The sequence below is a fragment of the Nerophis lumbriciformis genome, linkage group LG06 (genome assembly GCF_033978685.3).
Source record: "Nerophis lumbriciformis linkage group LG06, RoL_Nlum_v2.1, whole genome shotgun sequence".
NCBI classification, from domain to species: Eukaryota; Metazoa; Chordata; class Actinopteri; order Syngnathiformes; family Syngnathidae; genus Nerophis; species Nerophis lumbriciformis.
In genome coordinates, this window is record NC_084553.2 from 36,605,506 (window position 1) to 36,626,504 (window position 20,999).

The 20,999-nt window shown below is 40.0% G+C and overlaps 1 protein-coding gene across 1 annotated transcript in view; it reads right to left on the reverse strand.

Annotated features, from left to right (window-relative positions):
• The window catches only part of LOC133608741 (ribosomal protein S6 kinase alpha-2-like), a 54,501-nt gene extending 37,104 nt beyond the window's left edge, over positions 1–17,397 (reverse strand). Inside the window, exons 1-3 of the mRNA XM_061964237.2 lie at positions 17,148–17,397; positions 5,977–6,093; positions 2,121–2,202 (exon numbers count right to left, since the gene is read on the reverse strand). Coding sequence (XP_061820221.1) covers positions 2,121–2,202; positions 5,977–6,093; positions 17,148–17,252 — 304 coding nt within the window. The 5' untranslated portion in view covers positions 17,253–17,397. The remainder of the gene's footprint in view (positions 1–2,120; positions 2,203–5,976; positions 6,094–17,147) is intronic.
• Between the last annotated feature and the right edge of the window lie 3,602 nt (positions 17,398–20,999).

Below are 20,999 nucleotides of genomic sequence, written 5' to 3' on the forward strand. Positions count from 1 at the left end.
CTTGTCCTACATAAGGATTGTGAATAATAAACACCACGTCTCTTTCCAATGTTTGTGTATTTCCAGTATGACTGATTTGATAACATTGTCAGAGTGCAGAAGCGTTACTACCGTGATGTCAATCTCCGAAAATTGCCGAAGGTATTCGGAGCGAAACATTCAAAATGGCTGACTGAATTTGTGGCATTTTGTGATGTTTGGGTTGTATTTTCACAGACTTTGTGGATTGTAAATACAATTGGATATGGTTTAATGGCTACAATGAAACACAATTAAGCAAATAAAATCAACTTGATTTTCCACTCCACTGGTGCTTTAAAACATATTCCCCTGTCACAGGACTCTGTTTCAACAATCTGTCGTAAACACGAGTGACATTTGACCCCATTTCACCAATCAAACGGAGCCTGGCAGTCGCATGACCGCACTCAACTTATACACATTGTAAAAAGTGACATAATGTCAGACGAGGCAATGTCAATGTTTACCTAAAAAAAATGGATCACCAATATAACTTGTGTCAATAGACGTTAACATTTCAGCCTGCAAGAATTCCACGTTCATCTATAGAAAAATGTTGCGGTAAGTTGTTTTAACGTTTTAGCTGTGTGGAGTTTGTAAGTTCTCCCTGTGACTTCATAGGTACTGCGGCTTCCTCCCACCTCCAAAGACATGCACCTGGGGATAGGTTGATTGGCAACACTAAATTGGCCCTAGTGTGTGAATGTGAGTGTGAATATTGTCTATCTGTGTTGGCCCTGTGATGAGGTGGTAACTTGTCCAGGGTGTACCCTGCCTTCCGCCCGACCGAATGCAGCTGAGATAGACTCCAGCACCCCCTCGGCCCCAGAGAGGGACAAGCGGTAGAAAATGGATGAATGGCCAACGCTATGCTAACATTAGCCCTGTTACAACATCATAATGACTGTAAAATCTGCACTCTTTTGTTTTACCGTACATGCTGTAGGAGTGTCTTTCTCTCTCTCACACACACACGCACACAAACACAAACAAACACACGCGCCAACTACAGTGCAAGTAATATCAAAAAATAGCTACTAAATATATTGGAAGTTACTCACCAATTACTCAGTACTGGAGTAGCTTTTTCAACAAATACTTAGTTACACCACTCAAGTGATTGTTCGGATGACTATTTTTTACTTTTACATGAGTCATATTACTCTAAAGCAGTGGTTCTCAAATGGGGGTATGTGCACCCCTGGGGGTACTTGAAGGTATGCCAAGGGGTACGTGAGATTTTTTTTAAATGTCTGTAAAAAAGACGTGTGAAAACAAATGCAACAATGCAATATTCAGTGTTGACAGCCTGATTTTTTGTGGACATGTTCCATAAATATTGATGTTAAAGATTTCTTTTTTTTGTGAAGAAATGTTTAGAATTAAGTTCATGAATCCAGATGGATCTCTATTACAATCCCCAAAAAGTTTACTTTAAGTTGATGATTACTTCTATGTGTAGAAATATTTATTTATAATTGAATCACTTGTTTATTTTTCAACAAGTTTTTAGTTATTTTTATATCTTTATTTCCAAATAGTTCAAGAAAGACCACAACAAATGAGCAATATTTTGCACTGTTATACAATTTAATAAATCAGAAACTGATGACATAGTGCTATATTTTACTTCTTTATCTCTTTTTTTCAACCAAAAATGCTTTGTTAAGATTAGGGGGTACTTGAATTAAAAAAATGTTCACAGTGGGTACATCACTGAAAAAAGGTTGAGAACCACTGCTCTAAAGTAACCGTATAAGTACAATTTTTGGTTACTCTACCCATGGCTGCCTTAAATGCAAGGGCTTACCTGGGCTGTATCCCGGGACCCACACCCAATCAAGGCCCCCGATTTTAACGACGGAATGCAATGATTGCTGTTCATAGATGTCAATCACAGACAGCTCTGCTTCATGTTGCGATTCCGTACTCTCTCTCGGCTGCGTTGTTTTTTCCTATTGCTCCGGGTTTCACAGTGTGAAAGGCCAGTGTCCTGACTACTGAGCTAAAAACACAGGAAATCCCCCAGATATAGCTTTGCTTTTTCTTTCAGTATTGAGCTCCCTTGTCCGTAGTTCATTACAAAGTTACTAAATTACCTTTGAGGGTTGCTTTCTTCAGGACTTTCATTGCATACAGTTGTCCTCTGTCCACGCCTCTGATCTTTCTTACCAGAAACACCTGCAACATGATTGAGGTCATTCATCAGTGTCGTAATCATGCTTTTAAGACACTTATATAAGATAGGGCTTCAACAGTCAGCAATGATTTTTTTCGATTGGCCGACCAATCAAACAATTATTTATAGAGGTTAATTTGTGTCTTTATTACAGAAGTTTTTTACTGGTTAAGACACTCAGAATGTATATGAAAATAAAGAATGTGGGATTTACAATTAACTTTGATCAATAAAACACTGAATATTGGGAACATATGAACATTGCTCCTCTTTTTGATCGACATCTTTTCCAATAGAGCAAAATGTAACTAAGATACAACAAACTTGCTGAAACATACATGCAAAGGCTAGAAATCACCCACATCACCGATATAATATCTGTTTCCTGTAAAACTTTGTTGTAAAAATCTGCTTCCATGTGTCGTGCTGGCTGCTGTGTAAACAAACCCCGCCCACTCTGCAGTGCCTTTTGCAGCTGCTCTGACTGATTACCGTAATAACCTGTAAGTCCCTCAAGAGCGCATATATTTAAACAATTGGAATCATTTCTATAGTTCAAGATTTACGGTTATTTGAAAACGTACTGCACATCATATTGGCGGCTACAGTTTCGATGTTAAAAGTTTAAAAAAATATATGTGCAGGTCACCAAAGTATCCATAGCCTGTAGAAATGTGCATATGTGAAGAATAAAGTTGGCGTGAGGCACCGCGTATTTCTACGTTCACTTCACTCTTGATACATCTCAATGTTGGGAGACTATGTCTCCTGGCTGGCCTGGGAACACCCCGGGATCCCTCGAGAGGAGCTGGACGAAGTACCTTGGAAGAAGGAATTCTGGGCTTCTCTGCTTAGACTGTTGCCCCCGTGACCCGACCTCAGATAAGCGGAAAAAGATTGATGTTTTTTTTAATTGGCCGTTTATGCATAAACTTACAGTTTAGGCACATAAGAGTTCTTGTGTAGAGTTTTCTTCGAGTCAACAGAATAGCAAAAAGCGCATTAAAGTAAAAAAATACAACAATACAAAATGTTCACTTTTATATATAAAACCACTATACATATAGGTGGTATAGATGCAGTTTTAAATAAAAATACTAAAAAAATGTCAAGTGTTTACCCAGGTACAAACAAATTGTAAATATGACTTTCAATGCAAAAAGTATTTTTTATCAGTTCTTAGGGTTATTTTGCTGTATTTATTTACAGAAAGGAATACAGGTGTAAACATGAATATTGCTGGTGGCTTAGCAATACAAATGTAATCAAGCGACAAGTCGACAATAACAAATCTTTGTCGATTAATTTTTAAAATACATGTTTTCAATTGTGTCGACCATTGCAGCCCTACTTACCAATACTGATCGTTTACACGGACGATATGTACAGAAGTATTCTTAAATTTACCTGAGTGAGACAATACATATCCTACAACATAATAACTAAGATTTACGTGAACAAGATAAGACAGCATTGTGTGGTGTCAAGCAAGATAAAGTTGTGTGATTTAGCCACAAAAATACAGTTGAACCTCAAAACTCAAACACCCCGAAAGTCCAAACATTTGGGAAACTACCAATTTTCTCTTTTGGACACTGGAAGGGAAACCACTACACTGCTTAATTGTCACTGTCCATTTTATAGTGGAAGATTAATTCACATGTTTAAGAATATCATCTTTATTCTGGATTATAGTTGTGGCCTTTGATCAGCTTGGTTATCTAATGTCACTTCATTTTTAACTGTAACATTATTTTTCTTGTACACGCTGCAACCAGAAGAGTCTGCCTAACGCGTAAGTAAATTTAGAAAGTGAACTAAAAAGAAATATAAGTGTCATTAAGTGTCAAGTGCTTACAAAAATGACCGCAATAAATGAATTTTTCTAAACTAGGAATTATTAATTATAACTGAAATATTTTAACAGTGTAATGGTTTACTACCTCCTAAATACGTTTTTCAAGAAATTGAGAGCCCTCTAGACATGAAATAAAACATTTTAGTCATATTTACCCTCCTTTAAAAAAGTAGAAAAGAGCTATACAAGTGTAATCCACTTACCATTTACTTTAATCCAATTTAGTAATGCTGCCTGAATCGGAGCCAATCAGTGGCCACGATACTGAACAGCAAGCTCTGATTGGTTTGGTCACCTATAGTGGCCACTACTACTGTGGTCTTTCTATTTTTGGTTTATTCAGCCATTGTTATGCTTGAAAATGCTTAATTGAGTTCCCCAAAAATTGTAGAATATGCTTTAAAAAAAATTGCCGACTTTGTTAAGCCGAAGTATTCGAAGTGACCGTACTCCGCTTATGTATTCTTCCGCCGTACGCACCTGACTACTTCTCTTTTTCTTTTTGCACAGTATTAACAATTTATGAGTGTGCCTTAATAACCACGAAGAACGAGTACCACCTGTGTCTATTGTGGTTTTAACTCTTCAAACACCTAAATGAGTAAAACTTCAACTACCGTCAGCTTTTTTTTTGTTTTTGTGAGGCCAGAGGAAAAGGAAAGGTGGCCACAGAACCGCAAACATATTACCATTGTGATGTTAGTGTGGGGCATGGGGGGTTATCCACCTATGTCCTGGCTCCCAGTACAAGATGGTTAAAGTGACAATGAGGTGACATCAATAATAATAGAGAAGAACGTAATATCCTCGCCTATACTAATTGGGGTGGCGTGGCTCAGATGACAGAGCGGCCATCCGAGTCACTCCCCCTTTGTCTTTGGGCAAGACGCTTTACCCACCTTGCTCCATGTGCCACCCAAACTGGTGTAAATATAGCCTAAATGTAGATAATGAGTTTCTCTTAAATGTGCTATATAAATATAATTCACTTGACTAATTCAAACAGAGTTGTATCTCGAAGCTATCTGACATTCCAGTGGTGAAATATAGTTTCATCATGATGGCACAGAAATGCTGCTCATCCAGTAGCTACCAGCCTCTATGAAATTGCAACCTATTGCATCGTCAGTCATGCGAGTGGAAAAGCCTGCAGGTGGGAGTGAGCATCTGGCCTGCTGTCATGCATTATAATTCTTGTTGTTGCTAGTCTTTGTATTCCTACATGGATTTTTAAACAATGATTAGCAGTGTAAACACAACTTTCTGCATTTTTCGCTGTTCCCCAGTTTAGGGCTGGGCGACCAGACATCAACTGCCGACTGGTGGTGCTAAATGGAGCTCTGGGCTTAGTAGCCAGTTTTTTCTCTGGGAAAGGTTGGTCTGGGCCCTTGCAATGGCAAGGAACTGAAGATCGATGACTATCGACCTTGGTCCAGGGATGTCAAGATGTGACCGACACGACAAACAGGACTGTTCAAAGTGCCAATACTAACAGAGCAAGTAGTTTTGTTGGACCAGTCACGGTACACACGCCTATGCCTGGATGCTTGGGGGCAGTGGGACGTGTGGGGGGCGCCTTGCACAGGACATTTAGACATGTGCGGCCTGGGTTTGGGTTTGGGTTCATATGTGAAGGCAGAGTTATGCTCACGTTCCATCCTGACGGTTCACCTCGAGATCCAGTTGTGTAAAAACTTTTAAGTGGTGTATACTGAACACAAGGATTGAACAAAATTATATATATATTGCTCTGAGAATTGTTGTCATTGAGAAGGGGTGGGATTTAATAAGCTTTGCTTCTTCCTATTCTTTTGCGGACATGTTGAAATGAAAACTGTCAACCTTAGTTTGTACGCAATTGTAATCTGGTATGCATGTCTGAAATAAAATGAACTGAACTGAAATTAACTGAACTTACCTTTCCGTAGGATCCCTGTCCGAGCACCTTAAGCAGCTGGAACTGAGAGGGGTCTGCTTTCTCAAAACCCGCCTTGACATGGTTGCTGATGTCAATCTCCTTCAGTATGCTTTCATCCTGGGGAAGAACATAATTGTTAAAATACACGGTGTGGCCTTTACAGGATATCACAATGGAAGCAAGAGTTTTAGGTGTCACAGAGTTCTTGTTCTTGTTTCTGGTACGCTTGGGTGACATGGTAATGCACGGATCCTTTCCCCAAGAAGCAGACGGAACACTGGAGGCAGCGTGCAGGTAGGAAAATGATTTATTTCCCGTAAATCAGTCAAGAATACAAATATACAGGAAAGTGTGCCGATAGCACGGGAAGCTATAGCAAAGCTATGGAAAGGCTTAAAGGCTTAGCATCGAAAACACAAACAAGAAGCAAGGATCCATCCATCTATCCATCCATTTTCTACCGGTTATTCCCTTCGGGGTCGCGGGGGGCGCTGGAGCCTATCTCAGCTACAATCGGACGGAAGGTACACCTTGGACAAGTCGCCACCTCATCGCAGGGCCAACACAGATAGCATTAAACGTAAATGTTGCATGAAGCAAACAAAACAGCCAGACCGAGTGTGGCGAAAGACAGGAATAGGTAGCTCTCTGATTAGTGCCCGGGAGCAGGTGAGCATCCCGAACTCTAATCAGAGGCAGGTGAAAATATACAGCACCCATGGCAACTAAGAAACACAAACCCAGGGGTGCTGAAACAGAACTAAGGGAGTCTTAAACTAAAACAAAACATGATCATCACAAACGCCCCCTTAAGGACAAATTCTAGTTGTCCCCAGAAAAAACAAACAAGAACAAATTCAAAAGTCACGGGATGGCAGAGGGAGGACTTGGTGGTGGGTCGCCAAGCCAAGTGTCCCCGAATTTACCAGGGGAGAGTCAGGTGGCAGGTGAGGCGGGCGACCAATGGAACGCCGAAGAGTCCTACGCCTAAGTCCTGGGCGTCGCTGCTGTTGGCGCAAAGGGCCTCCATTAATTGGCCACTGAGGGAGCCGCTTGCGTCCGGGCAACGGATCATCACAGTTTCATCCCAATGGTCAGGCTTCTACAGTTTAATCGCACCAAACACTTTCAACCACGTCTTTGTGTACCTTGTTGTGTTTACAGAAAATACATGATTCCCATAAAGTCGGTTGCCTTGAATTGTTCAAACTCATTTTAGCTAAGGGGCCACATTTAGGAAAATATATTCCTACGTAGCCGAACTGATAACATCATGGCATAATAACTTAAAAATAAAACTACAACAATCTTCGATTGTTTCTTTTGTTTTACTTTGGCCCAAAATAGAACAAGCATATTCTGAACATTAAAAGTTAAAGTTAAAGTACCAATGATTGTCACACACACACACACTAGGTGTGGCGAAATTATTCTCTGCATTTGACCCATCACCCTTGGTCACCCCCTGGGAGGTGAGGGGAGCAGTGGGCAGCAGCGGTGGCTGCGCCCGGGAATCATTTTTGGTGATTTAACCCCCAATTCCAACCCTTGATGCTGAGTGCCAAGCAGGGAGGTAATGGGTCCCATTTTTATAGTCTTTGGTATGACTCGGCCGGGGTTTGAACTCACAACCTACCGATCTCAGGGCGGACACTCTAACCACTAGGCCACTGAGACATGTACATATAACAAATAATCCTCCTGACAAAACACTTCAATTTAGTTGAAATTCCTGAGGAAAAATTTGGTGCAGTTTCAAAAACAACACAAAGATAACAAGGAACTTACACTTGGTCTCAGTGTATCTACAAAACCAATACATTGTAAGTCACAGTCTATCTGGAATGGAACACATTACAAAATAAATAATAAATAACTATTTTAGGTATCAAAGGTCGGATTTTTCATTTCCACCTATTAATCCTGTGCTAACTCAACAAACCATACAAACTGAGGTCGAAACTATTCAAGAGGATTGAGTTACAACCTGCATTGGAGGCATCTCTGTGTATCGATACAAAAATAAAAGTTGTGCAATGCATGAACAATTTCAACAAACCAAACTTATGAATTTAGGAAATCACACACTTTAAATTTCCTCAGAAGACAATCATTTTCACAGAACTTTAACAAGGTGCAGTGTGGTGTTAACAATTGTTTATTTTACTCCTGAAAATGTCAGGATGTTATTCAAGTGCTTGTGCGTGAGCCTTGAGCGTAGCTTTGTTCTATTGATGCTCATGCTCACAAATACCACACATATGTGGTTTCCCATTCACTTCCGTAAATAAAGAGGATGATAATTTTTCTTGGAACACTCTGCGTCCACTTTTCTCTTTTTTTGACAGAGACATTTTGTGGAAATGAGAGTGACAAAGCATGATGTGTTCGAAGCATAAGACGTAAAACAGAAGGTTTTATGTTTCATTTGGGTCCACGGGGAGGAGCCGCAGCCCGGCTTTACTGTGTACCTCTTTCTTGGCCCCGGTATAAACCATTTGCTTGCCAAACATAATTACTATTGCAACATCCAGTGGACACATTGAGAACAGCAGTTTCTTTCATTTAAAAATGTAGCTCATTTTTATACTTTGCAAATTCAGTTTGCGGGCTGGATTAAACCTGATCCGGCCTGTGGGTCGCATGTTTGACATCCCTGGTTTAGATTAATAATTAAGATACAGGGACAACTCGGGTGTCTTGCCCAGTAGGGGAGGGAAAACATATTATTTTTACCTTAATTTTGATTTTACAACATTGAATAATGTAAATAACCTTTTTGGTTGTATCAGTCTGCTCTGCAAAGGGCTTACTGTGCTAGAATTTTTGTGTGGTCTCAAACTGAGCCAGCTCTCACTGAGTCCCTGTAAGTGTATTGTAAGTCTGCTCTTGGATGGTCGTACTGAACATCTATCTTGTTGTATTGTTTTAAGTACAATGACAATAATGCGATTGTGAAGTGAAGTGAATTGTATTTATATAGCGCTTTTCTCCAGTGACTCAAAGCGCTTTTACAGAGTGAAACCCAATATCTAAGTTACATTTAAACCAGTGTGGGTGGCACTGGGAGCAGGTGGGTAAAGTGTTTTGCCCAAGGACACAACGGCAGTGACTAGGATGGCGGAAGCGGGGATCGAACCTGCAACCCTCAAGTTGCTGGCACGGCCACTCTACCAACCGAGCTATACCGCAAGTATATTATACAGGTATATTCTATTCTATTTTTCTTCAAAACTATGACAATCCACCAATGCAATGTGTTGTGTTTCTCTGAAGCTGTCTTTTAAAACTGACTACCGAAGGGAATATCTAAAACATTTTGTTTTGAGGGCGACATGTTGATGATTTTCTTGAATCTCATTCACTTCTCATTCATTGTACATCCAAAATGAATGTGTATTTTTTTTTGGAGGGGGGACTTGATTTGCGAATGTTGAGACGAAGTTCATCACTGTGCGGACATCACAAAATGCGTTTGTGGTCTTCAGGGACATTTAGTCAACTCAAATTAATTCCAACACAGATTTACGCAGTGCTTCTCAAAAAAAGTGTTTTGAATTGAGGTGTCAAAGGACTTTCAGTATTATTGTTTTTATTTATGCCTGAACAATGCACAGTAGGTGGCAGCAGTGCGCATACTAATCAAAGGCATTCTGTCTATACAGTGGGAAAGGGATTTATAAGGCCCTATTCGGTTTAACTGACACATGAAACATGACATATTTGGGACCTGTGCTATTCACTTTAGCTGCCAGATGGCAGTTTTGAATATCCTAAAATGTGTTTTGTGGCAATTCCAACTTTGACTGCAGCGTCAGTTGCTACGTGGAGTGGTGCTTTCCATCATTTTCAGCAGACTGCATTGCAAAAGCATTAAACCCCCATCTACCTCTCAAGTGAGATCCACCCAGGAATGGGGCCATATGAATCCCTTCCCTACTGTACAGTATATGTCACAGAATAATATAAAAAACTTAAAGAGGATCGGTGATGATTCTAATCTACATTTAACACACTTTGTTGCGGTCTAGATCAGTGGTCTCCAACCACTGGTCCGGGGACCGGTACCTGTCCGTGAGGTATTTTCTACCGGGCCGCAGAGAAACATCAAATAATTTATAAAGGACTGCATTTTCTCCTACTTAACTTTGTTTATAGATGTACAATAAAACTCCTCATAGGAAGTTATGTTTGTTATAACTTTGTGACAATGCACATTAACCAACAAATACATGTGACAGATTGTAGCCAATGGCTGATTTCCATCTGCATCTCATTGCAAAGAAACACTAATTCAGCATTATAGTCAGTTGTATTTTTCATGCACTTATTTTTGCTGTATTTATCTGGGACACGTGGCAATCCGCTCCCTGAAAATAATGCCTACATTAAACCGGTCCGTGGTGCAAAAAAGTTTGGGGACCACTGGTCTAGATAAAATTTATTGGCTATGCTTTGGTGTAAATTTTGCGTAAATTTGCGTTTGTGGATGCGTAAGATATATATCTTGTTGTGACTATTGGCAAGGCTGGCGCTGTGGTGCTGACAGTGTTATGAGGGCTGCTGTTGCCATGTTAAGTTTAGCAATAAAAAGAGCATCAGACAATATCAGTGCCAGGCATTTGTTGCAGGCGGCCTCATCTGCATTTATTTTAGCACCCAAATGAAGCACCAATCGCTTCTTCTTTTTTCGGCAGCGGTGCCAATATTATACTGTCTTTCAGTGCCCATCACTTTGCAAGAAAAAAAAAGCTTCATTTACCAGCATCTATTTAATTGCATGTCACACGTTTCCTTAAACCAAGTACGGTAGTAATGTTGCAATGGTGCCGTCTTCCAGCAGCAGTTTAGCAGCTAATCTGGCCTATTTTGACTGAACAGTCTTGTGTAAAATGTTGTGATCAAATAAACACAATAATATTTTTCTTTTGTAGACATCAGAGCAGTCAGGGTAGCATGAGAATAATAGAATGAATATAATAGAATAGAATAGAATGCCTTTTATTGTCACTATACGCAGGTACAATGAGATTAAAAGCAACTCCAGTATCAGTGCGACAGTCTACAAATATGCAAAACATAGGAAGGAAAGAAAAATAAAAAATTGTGCAAAAGGAGGTAAGGTGCACAGTCCAGTCCTGAGAACGAATGTTCTGAATGTGTTGTTTAAATATTATATGATATGCATATATACAGAGGCATTCAGACTGTGGGTGGAAAGTAAAAATTGCTCACAGAGAGATGCTAAACTATAAAATCAGTGCCTTTGAGAGTTCACCGTGGTTAAGAATAACACTCGAGCCTGCAGAAAGCAGCCAACAGTCTTGGTACAGAGAGGAGGGCCATGCAGGCAGCAAGCAAGTACTAGGATTAGAGATGTCCAATAATATCGGCCTGCCGATAATATCGGCCTGCTTTAAAATGTAATATCGGAAATTATCGGTATCGTTTTTTTTATTTTCGGTATCGTTTTTTTTTTGTTTTTTGTTTTTTATTAAATCAACATAAAAAACACAAGATACACTTACAATTAGTGCACCAACCCAAAAATCCTTCCTCCCCCATTTATACTCAGTCACACTCATTCACACAAAAGGGTTGTTTCTTTCTGTTATTAATATTCTGGTTCCTACATTATATATCAATATATATCAATACAGTCTGCAGGGGATACAGTCCGTAAGCACACATGATTGTGCGTGCTGCTGGTCCACTAACTAATAGTACTAACCTTTAACAGTTAATTTTACTCATTTTCATGAATTACTAGTTTCTATGTAACTGTTTTTATATTGTTTTACATTCTTTTTTATTCAAGAAAATGTTTTTAATTTATTTATCTTATTTTATTAATTCTTTAAAAAATTACTTTATCTTCACCATGCCTGGTTGTCCAAATTAGGCATAATAATGTGTTAATTCCACGACTGCATATATCAGTATCGGTTGATATCGGTATCGGTTGATATCGGAATATCGGATATCGGCAAAAAGCCATTATCGGACATCCCTAACTAGCCTGCCTAAATAAGTACTTCCGACAATGTGTGACGTCCCAAATGGCCATAAAACACAGAGGCATCCAAAACTGTGTGCAAGCTCATGTCCAGATGCTTGAACATTTTTATGTTTAGCACAAGTATCCAAAATTCTGACAATATTTACAAGTCAAAACGGAGGAAATTTATCATAGGTTACCCTTAACTTGGAAAAAAAAAATGTTTTATTAATCCATGTTGATAATCTGGCCATTTTATGTACAATTCTGCTGCCAGCAACTCTTGCAGTGGTTTTTACACACAAATACAATATTTTAAATCACTGGGGTGTGCCAAAAAAAAATTGAGAATCACCGTGCTAATGCAATTTTTCTGTTATTGTTATGGCTATCTTTCATACCAACTTTGGGAATTACAACTACTAAACATATCTGTATTTATTTTTTGTCTTGCAAGTTAAGTTCATCACCATTCACCACACACACAATTAAACGATCTGTGATGCTCGATGCAACACTCGTTCTGTTATTGAGCAGTAAAATGGCACTGAACAAAACTTGAATTGCACTGGCTGCATGATTGCATTCATTCCCGATCAGCCTGACAAACACATGTGAGCTCTGTGGAAGCTAATCTGCCACTTTTACCTCGCCTTGCAGGAACTCGCTCCATTCATGTATCACATGACACACGCTGAGCGGCAGCCTGACAAGTAAACAAACGAGATGAAATACATGCGTCATCATTCGCATTTGTATCCCATTACAGGAAAAGTGCTTTTCTTCTATTTATACACCCTAAAACACAGTGAGCCACAAACAGCATGGTGCCACTCTGTCCTGCACTGAGCTATAAATAGACGCCCCGTGCTACGGCATCCACTGAATCAATCTGTCTGCATTCATTTATCTATCAAGTCGCCTGCCTGCTTGTTTGCTCCTCTTGTCTGATTGAATTTCCGTGAGGTCTGCCTCTCTTTCTCTTAGGCAAAACAGTCACAGCCCTCCGCTGAGGTGCCCTGGACCCTGGACAAACAACTACGACATCTGTAACACTGCAGCAACAGCAGCAGTGACCTCACGCCTCCTTCCACAACAAACCAAATGACAGAAAATGCTGCAGTATCCACCGGCATGCTTTAAAATCCAACCAAATGTAATTTATTTAAGACTTTACTAACTCGAAACATATAGTTAAAACACAATTTAATGATGCACAGGCCAAAAGTACAGAACTATTTTGGCCATAGTTAACATGTCATTTAAATAAATAGTCAGCAAAACGTAAACACTAAAGGATGATGACATTTTGCATCGGTGGTACATGGGTTAGTGCATGTGCCTCACAATACGAAGGTCCTGGGTTTGATCCTGGGCTCGAAATCTTTCTTTGTGGAGTTTGCATGTTCTCCCCGGTTCCCTCCCACCTCCAAATACATGCACCTGCGGATAGGTTGATAGGCAACACTAAATTGGCCCTAGTGTGTGAATGTGAGTGTGAATGTTGTCTGTCTATCTGTTGGCCCTGTGATGAGGTGGCGACTTGTCCAGGGTGTACCCCGCCTTCCGCCCTAATGCAGCTGGAATAGGCTCCAGCGACCCCAATAGGGACAAGTGGTAGAAAATGGGTGGATGGATGGAAATTCTGCAGTATATGAAACACACACCCCTGCTTGGTATCATTTGTTGACAATATAGAGATGTGGTTTTCGTGAACGAGTCAAGTCTTTTGAATGGCTCTTTTAAGAGAACGATGAAAAACGATCCGCATTTGCGAGCCATTTTATATTTAAAACAAATGCCTATTGGCAGGCATGTGCGCCCCACCCGACTCAACTGGAAAATGAGTTAAAGTCAAAGCAAGCAAAGTTGCTTTTGAATTCAGTTTTTCTGGTTTACTTGTACAAACAGCAGGTATGAGCAATAACATTTTGCATTTTCATTTTTATCTTTTAAAAAAGTATTTTTCTAAAAAGTCTCTGTCGGTTTTCCTTTTAACTTGTATGAATGTTGCTACATCCATCCATCCATTTTCTACCGCTTATTCCCTTCGGGGTCGCGGGGGGCGCTGGAGCCTATCGCAGCTACAATCGGGCAGAAGGTGGGGTACACCCTGGAAATGTCGCCACCTCATCACAGGGCCAACACAGATAGACAGACAACATTCACAATACTTTTTATTAGTAATGTAAAAAAAAAAAATTTTATCAGATAAATCACACTTTTAAATTTGGATTAATCATGATTAACCTCAGATTATTACTCACTTTCACTTACATAGTTTACATTAACATAAAAAATCACATCAATTGGTATTGTCAGAATGTCATACAGGAACATTTTTAAAATGTGTTACTTGAATGCACTACTTTTATTTACTCAAAACGTGGTAACAGTTTAATGTAAAGTCCCGTCAGGGTTTATTTTGCAGTGAATTTTAGTGGCCGGATTCTCCTCACTCATCTTCGCATTGACGTATGCATTGATCTGATCACTGACCGTATAAACATCCGCGGTTAAGGTAACGCAGCATGTCCAGTCAAAATATGTTGTGTGATTAATTTGCTTTAATGAAATATGTTTTCACTTAAGTCGTTATTTTTGACAGCCCTCTAATTCTTTTCTCAAATTTGAATTTTCTCTTGCTTGTCTCTTCTCCACTCTAGCACTTTGAGATTCCAGAAATATATACATTTTTTTATTATTATTTTCTCCTATTTTTTTAAATTTATTTTTGTTTTATTTATATTCTTTGTATTTGTCCGAAAAGTGTTTTAGATGAGGAAAATTAAAATACTGATCTAAATGTCAATGAACGAGGGATGGGATATTTGCACCATTTTATTAAAACATAAGCCAAATTCAATTAGTATCAATATTGAAGAATAATATAGAGTAAAAAAGAAAATAAATAATAAAATAACCTGCTCAGTGGCCTTGTGGTTAGGGTGTCCGCCCTGAGATCGGTAGGTCGTGAGTTCATACCAAAGACTAAACAAATGGGACCCATTACCTCCCTGCATGGCACTCAGCATCAAGGGTTGGAATTGGGGGTTAAATCACCAAATGATTCCCGAGCCAGGCCACCGCTGCTGCTCACTGCTCCCCTCACCTCCCAGGGGGTGGAACAAGAGGATGGGCCAAATGCAGAGGGTAATTTCACCACACCTAGTGTGTGTGTCACGGCGCGGGCTCGAACCCGCCTTTCATCGGCAGCTAGTGCTGCCAGCACCTCTGTTGGCAGCACGGACTAATCAAGAGGAGCAGCATAAAGACCAGCGGACCCATTAAGCCGACGCCGAAACATAGTTTCTCTTTGCAGTAAGCAATCCTGTCTCTGGCTTCCCCTTCCGTATATTTGCGCTCTCCCTGTCACTTCTTTGTCCCATGTCTCATGTCCTGTGTGTTCTCCACAGTGTCCTTCCTGTTCCCCGTGATCGACTTGTGCATCTCGACTTCCCTCTGGATTCTGGACAGCCTCCCTCGATCCTCGACCCCTGCTTTGACACGGATCTTGTTGCTTCTCTCCAGCCCCCGACCACTTGCCTGCCCACGGACTACCTCTTTGCCTCGCCCCTCTGGACTGACGAAGGATTCATCCAACACGCACTTACAACAACCCCTGATAACATTTACATTATTGCTTTGTAGATGTTGGGAACATGGTTTGTTGTGATCATTTTTCATCATTTATTTTTATTCCTTTCATGAAAATGCATATATACAAGCCATATACAGTTGACACTTTCATTGTTTTTTTGTTTATTATACATTTCCATGATCAGAAAGGAGCAGATGGAAGAATACTATTCTTATATTTATCTGCCCTCTTTTTAACACAAATTATTTTAGATAGATATTTTAGATCACAATATGCGGGAGGCAGCGTGTAGGTAAAAAGGTATCTAACACTTAAACTAATAATAAACAAAAGGCGAGTGCCGCTAAGAAAAGGCATTGAAGCAAAACAAAACTAAAACTGAACTGGCTGCAAAGTAAACAAAAACAGAATGCTGGACGACAGCAAAGACTTACAGCGTGTGGAGCAGACGGCGTCCACAAAGTACATCCGTACATGACATGACAATCAACAATGTCCCCACAAAGAAGGATTGCGTCCGCACAACTTAAATAGTCTTGATTGCGAAAACAAAGCAGGTGCGGGGAATAGCATTCAAGGAAGACATGAAACTGCTACAGGATAATACCAACAAAAGAAGAAAAGCCACCAAATAAGGAGCGCAAGACAAGAACTAAAACACTACACACAGGAAAACACCAAAAAACTCCAAATAAGTTACGGCGTGATGTGACAGGTCGTGACAGTACACCTACTTTGAGACAAGAGCTATAGTGATGCATGGTTGGTTATGGTTTGAATTTATATCCAACTATTATGAGAACGACTTTTTATTGTCAATATCGGCAACTGAGGTTCATTTTTTAATGTTTTCTGCTGGTGGTGTGCCTCAGAATTTTTTCAATGAAAAAATGTGCCTTGGCTCAGAAAAGGTTGAAAAAAACACTGCTTTAACGTAACTTTTGTTAACTATAATTCCCAGAGGAGAAAGTATGGTGGGATATGCAAGTTTGAATGATTCTGATCTGAATCGTATCTTGTAACTGCTACCGGTGATTGTTTCCTTGATTAAAACAATAAAAAAAATAGTAAGTACTTATACAAATAAAAAAACAAAATATAATTAACAATGAACAAGTCTTTTGAATGGCACTTTGAACTGAACGGTCCTCTGGCTCCTTTCATGTTTATAGTCAATGAAATGTGTTTAATCAAATTAAACAAATAAATAAACAAAAACAAATTAATGTACACAATAACAAAAAAAATAACAAAATAATACAATTTTCTTTAAATCCTCGAATGATTACAAAGTTTAAAGTCCTATGAGAGTATGGAGAGGAGAAACTAAACAAGTGAATTCAATAAACCTTACACAATTGAAATCATCCATCCATCCATTTTCTACTGCTTGTCCCTTTTGGGGTCGGAGGGTGTGTTGGAGCCTATCTCAGCTGCAATGTTTTCATTATCATAATGCAAGGCACTGCATGACATGATATGATATAGTGCAACAAATATTAATGAATGAGTGAATGTGCACATTAAATATTATGGGATGCATTTCACAGAGGTCCATCAACCTTGACCCACCTCAAGCTGGCAGAATCCCGTCGTGTTCTTGTTCCTAGCGGCCTTGTTCTTCAGGTAGATGGAGAACCATCTTCGCACTGTGAATTTTCGCGTGCTGGTATCCATGGCAACGATCAGTCCTGCGCATCTATCCCGTTCGTGAAGGACATCTCGTGGAGGTAAAAGCGCGCGGACGAGCGGATAACGTGTTCGCCTCTTTAATTGCACCGCGGCTCCTCCACGCGTCCCGCGTGGACGCGCTCGGCGTGACGTTTTAATTTGGCCATCGTTTAACTCCTCGGCTCGTTTCCTCTCCGCAGAGCTGCAAATCCCAGTATTGTCTCGCGTGTGCGTGTGCGTGTGCGCGTGCGCGTGCGTGTGTGTGTGCTGCAGGAAGAAGAGGTGGCCAGTTTAAATCTGGTGTGCTGAATCAGGCAAAGGGTGCTGACTGCACACAGTGTGTGTGTGTGTGTGTGTGTGTGTGTGTGTGTGTGTGTGTGTGTGTGTGTGTGTGTGTGTGTGTGTGCGTGTGTGTGTGTGTGTGTCTGTGTGTGCGTGTGTGTGTGCGTGTGTGTGTGTGTGTGTGTGTGTGTGTGTGTGTGTGTGTGTGTGTGTGTGTGCGTGTTGGCCAAAATTAATTTAAAAAATAAAATAAATATGTATGTAGAGACATACTGTAATAACGTGAAGTAAATAATGCAAATTAAAAATCAATTACAAACAAAAAAAATTGAAAAAAAAACAACAACAAAAAACTAAAAGATTACCTTTTTTGTATTTGCATAGTATGTATATATTATTAATGTTGTAAATACTAGTCTTTATATATCTAGAAAGGGTGGTCATAAAGAGGTAGGCATTTTTCAGAGGTCTCAAGAAGGTATCTACAAGAATGTGTGTGCGTGTGCGTGTGTGTGTGTGTGTGTGTGTGTGTGTGTGTGTGTGTGTGTGTGTGTGTGTGTGTGTGTGTGTGTTCTTGTATTTAACCTTCTTGAGACGTCAACAAGGAAAAGTAGCTTCCATATGAGGACCGGTGAACAAGTTAGGACATAAATCATGGTCCCAATACGGAAAAACCATTGAATCTGATAGAGAATGTTTCATTGGCACCCCTGGTGGTGAAATCTATCAACATTAGGGTGGTCCCAAAAAGGAGGGATTTTTTTAAATCGACTGTGTGTCGGTTTTAAAAGTGCTCCCCCTCTGGTCAACATATGAAATAACAAGTGTGTGTAAAAAATGGAAATGCACCCCCTTTGACCAAAATTTATTAAAATAAACAAAATAGATATGTATATAGAGACATACTGTAACAACTTGAAGTAAATTATGAAGATTAAAAACCAATTACAAAACAAGAAAAATCGAGAAACTCCCCCCCCAAAAAAACAACTAAAAGCTTACCTTTTTTATATTTGCATAGTATGTACTGTATATATTATTAATGTTGTAAATACAAATCTTTATATATCTAGAAAAGGTGGTCCTAAAGAGGTAGGCATTTTTTGGAGGTCTCAAGAAGGCAAATACAAGAATGTGTGTGTATGTGTGTTCTTGTATTTCTAAAACAACTAAAAGCTTACCTTTTTTATATGTGCATAGTATGCATATATTATTAATGTTGTAAATAATAGTCTTTATATATCTTGTATTTACAACCTAAAGATGTAGGCATTTTTCGTAGGTCTCAAGAAGGTAACAAATACAAGAATATGTGTGTGTGTGTGTGTGTGTGTGTGTGTGTGTGTGTGTGTGTGTGTGTGTGTTCATCCCCTGCCTCTTCTTCCTCACCCTCCCTCTTCTTCCCACCAGCAGCATGCAGCAACAGCTGGCGAGGTCACGTGGTGTCACCTTGTCTCCCTCCCCACCACCCCGCATACATTTCTATTTTAACCTCACACTGACGGAGGGATAAATTAAGTGCATTAAAAACATGACATTTTAATCAAAATGTGAAAAGGGCCAGAGAGCAGTGCGTGGGAAATAATGTGACAGGAGCCGTGACATAACGTCAATCAATTGTTCTAATCAATCATATTGAGTCATGCAGGGTATGAGTGTGCGTATGCATGTGCAGGGATCTGTCACATCAGCAGCTTTGCATAGCTGCAGTGTTACATAACCCTTGGGTGGGGGAGTCATGTGGTGATGGCAAAGGGGGTAAATCAGGACTGCGACACTACACCTGGGTCAAGTATCCAGGGAATTGTTAGTTGTGATTTTGTTTAATGCCTGTAGGGTGACCTCATGGGGATTTTGAAAGGCAACAATAACTTGGAGCATTCACACATATGCTTTTCTACACTAAAATGCATCTATTTATTCAACTTCTTCATCTTCTTCTTCTTCTCCAGATTTTGGCATCGCTCCACCTTCCACATTTTTCATCCGATTCAAATCGTTCCAACTTCAAACTTTTAGGGAATCGCGGGCTTTCCCCTGACAAATTCCCCAAATTCCCAGATTTCCCAAAATGTTTGGTTTTCATGTAGCTTTGCTACTTTTAGACCCATGTAGCGAGTTAGCTTACATTTTGATTGATTGATTGACTGAAACTTTCATCAGTAGATTGCACAGTACAGTACATTTTCCATACAATTGACCACTAAATGGTAACACCCAAATACGTTTTTCAACTTGTTTAAGTTATGTTAAAGGCCTACTGAAATGCGATTTTCTTATTTAAACGGGGATAGCAGGTCCATTCTATGTGTCATACTTGATCATTTTGCGATATTGCCATATTTTTGCTGAAAGGATTTAGTAGAGAACATCGACGATAAAGTTCGCAACTTTTGGTCGCTGATAAAAAAGCCTTGCCTGTACCGGAAGTAGCAGGCGAGTAGCGTGACGTCACAGGTTGTGGAGTTCCTCACATCTGCACATTGTTTACAATCATGGCCACCAGCAGCGAGAGCGATTCGGACCGAGAAAGCGACGATTTCCCCATTAATTTTAGCGAGGATGAAAGATTTAGGGACGGCATGGCGCAGTGGTAGAAGGGCCGTGCGCGACCCGAGGGTCCCTGGTTCGATACCCACCTAGTACCAACCTCGTCATGTCCGTTGTGTCCTGAGCAAGACACTTCACCCTTGCTCCTGATGGGTGCTGGTTAGCGCTTTGCATGGCAGCTCCCTCCATCAGTGTGTGAATGTGTGTGTGAATGGGTAAATGTGGAAGTAGTGTCAAAGCGCTTTGAGTACCTTGAAGGTAGAAAAGCGCTATACAAGTACAACCCATGTATCATTTATTTATCATTTATTTGTGGATGAGGAATGTGAGAGTGAAGGACTAGAGGGCAGTGGGTGCAATTCAGATAGGGAAGATGCTGTGAGAGGTGGGTGGGACCTGATATTCAGCTGGGAATGACTAAAACAGTAAATAAACAAAAGACATATATATATACTCTATTAGCCACAACACAACCAGGCTTATATTTCATATGCCACAAATTAATCCCGCATAACAAACACCTCCCCCCTCCCGTCCATATAACCCGCCAATACAACTCAAACACCTCCACAGCCCAAAGTACCGTTCACCTCCACAAAGTTCATACAGCACATATATTTCCCCAAAGTCCCCAAAGTTACGTACGTGAGACTTTTTGAGACTTTTATTAGTAGATTGCACAGTGAAGTACATATTCCGTACAATTGACCACTAAATGGTAACACCCGAATACGTTTTTCAGCTTGTTTAAGTCGGAGTCCACTTAAATTGATTCATGATACAGATATATACTATCATATATACTATCATCATAATACAGTCATCACACAAGATAATCATCAGGGTGTATACATTGAATTATTTACGTGACATGCACATAGCGGCACGCACGTACGGGCAAGCGATCAAATGTTTGGAAGC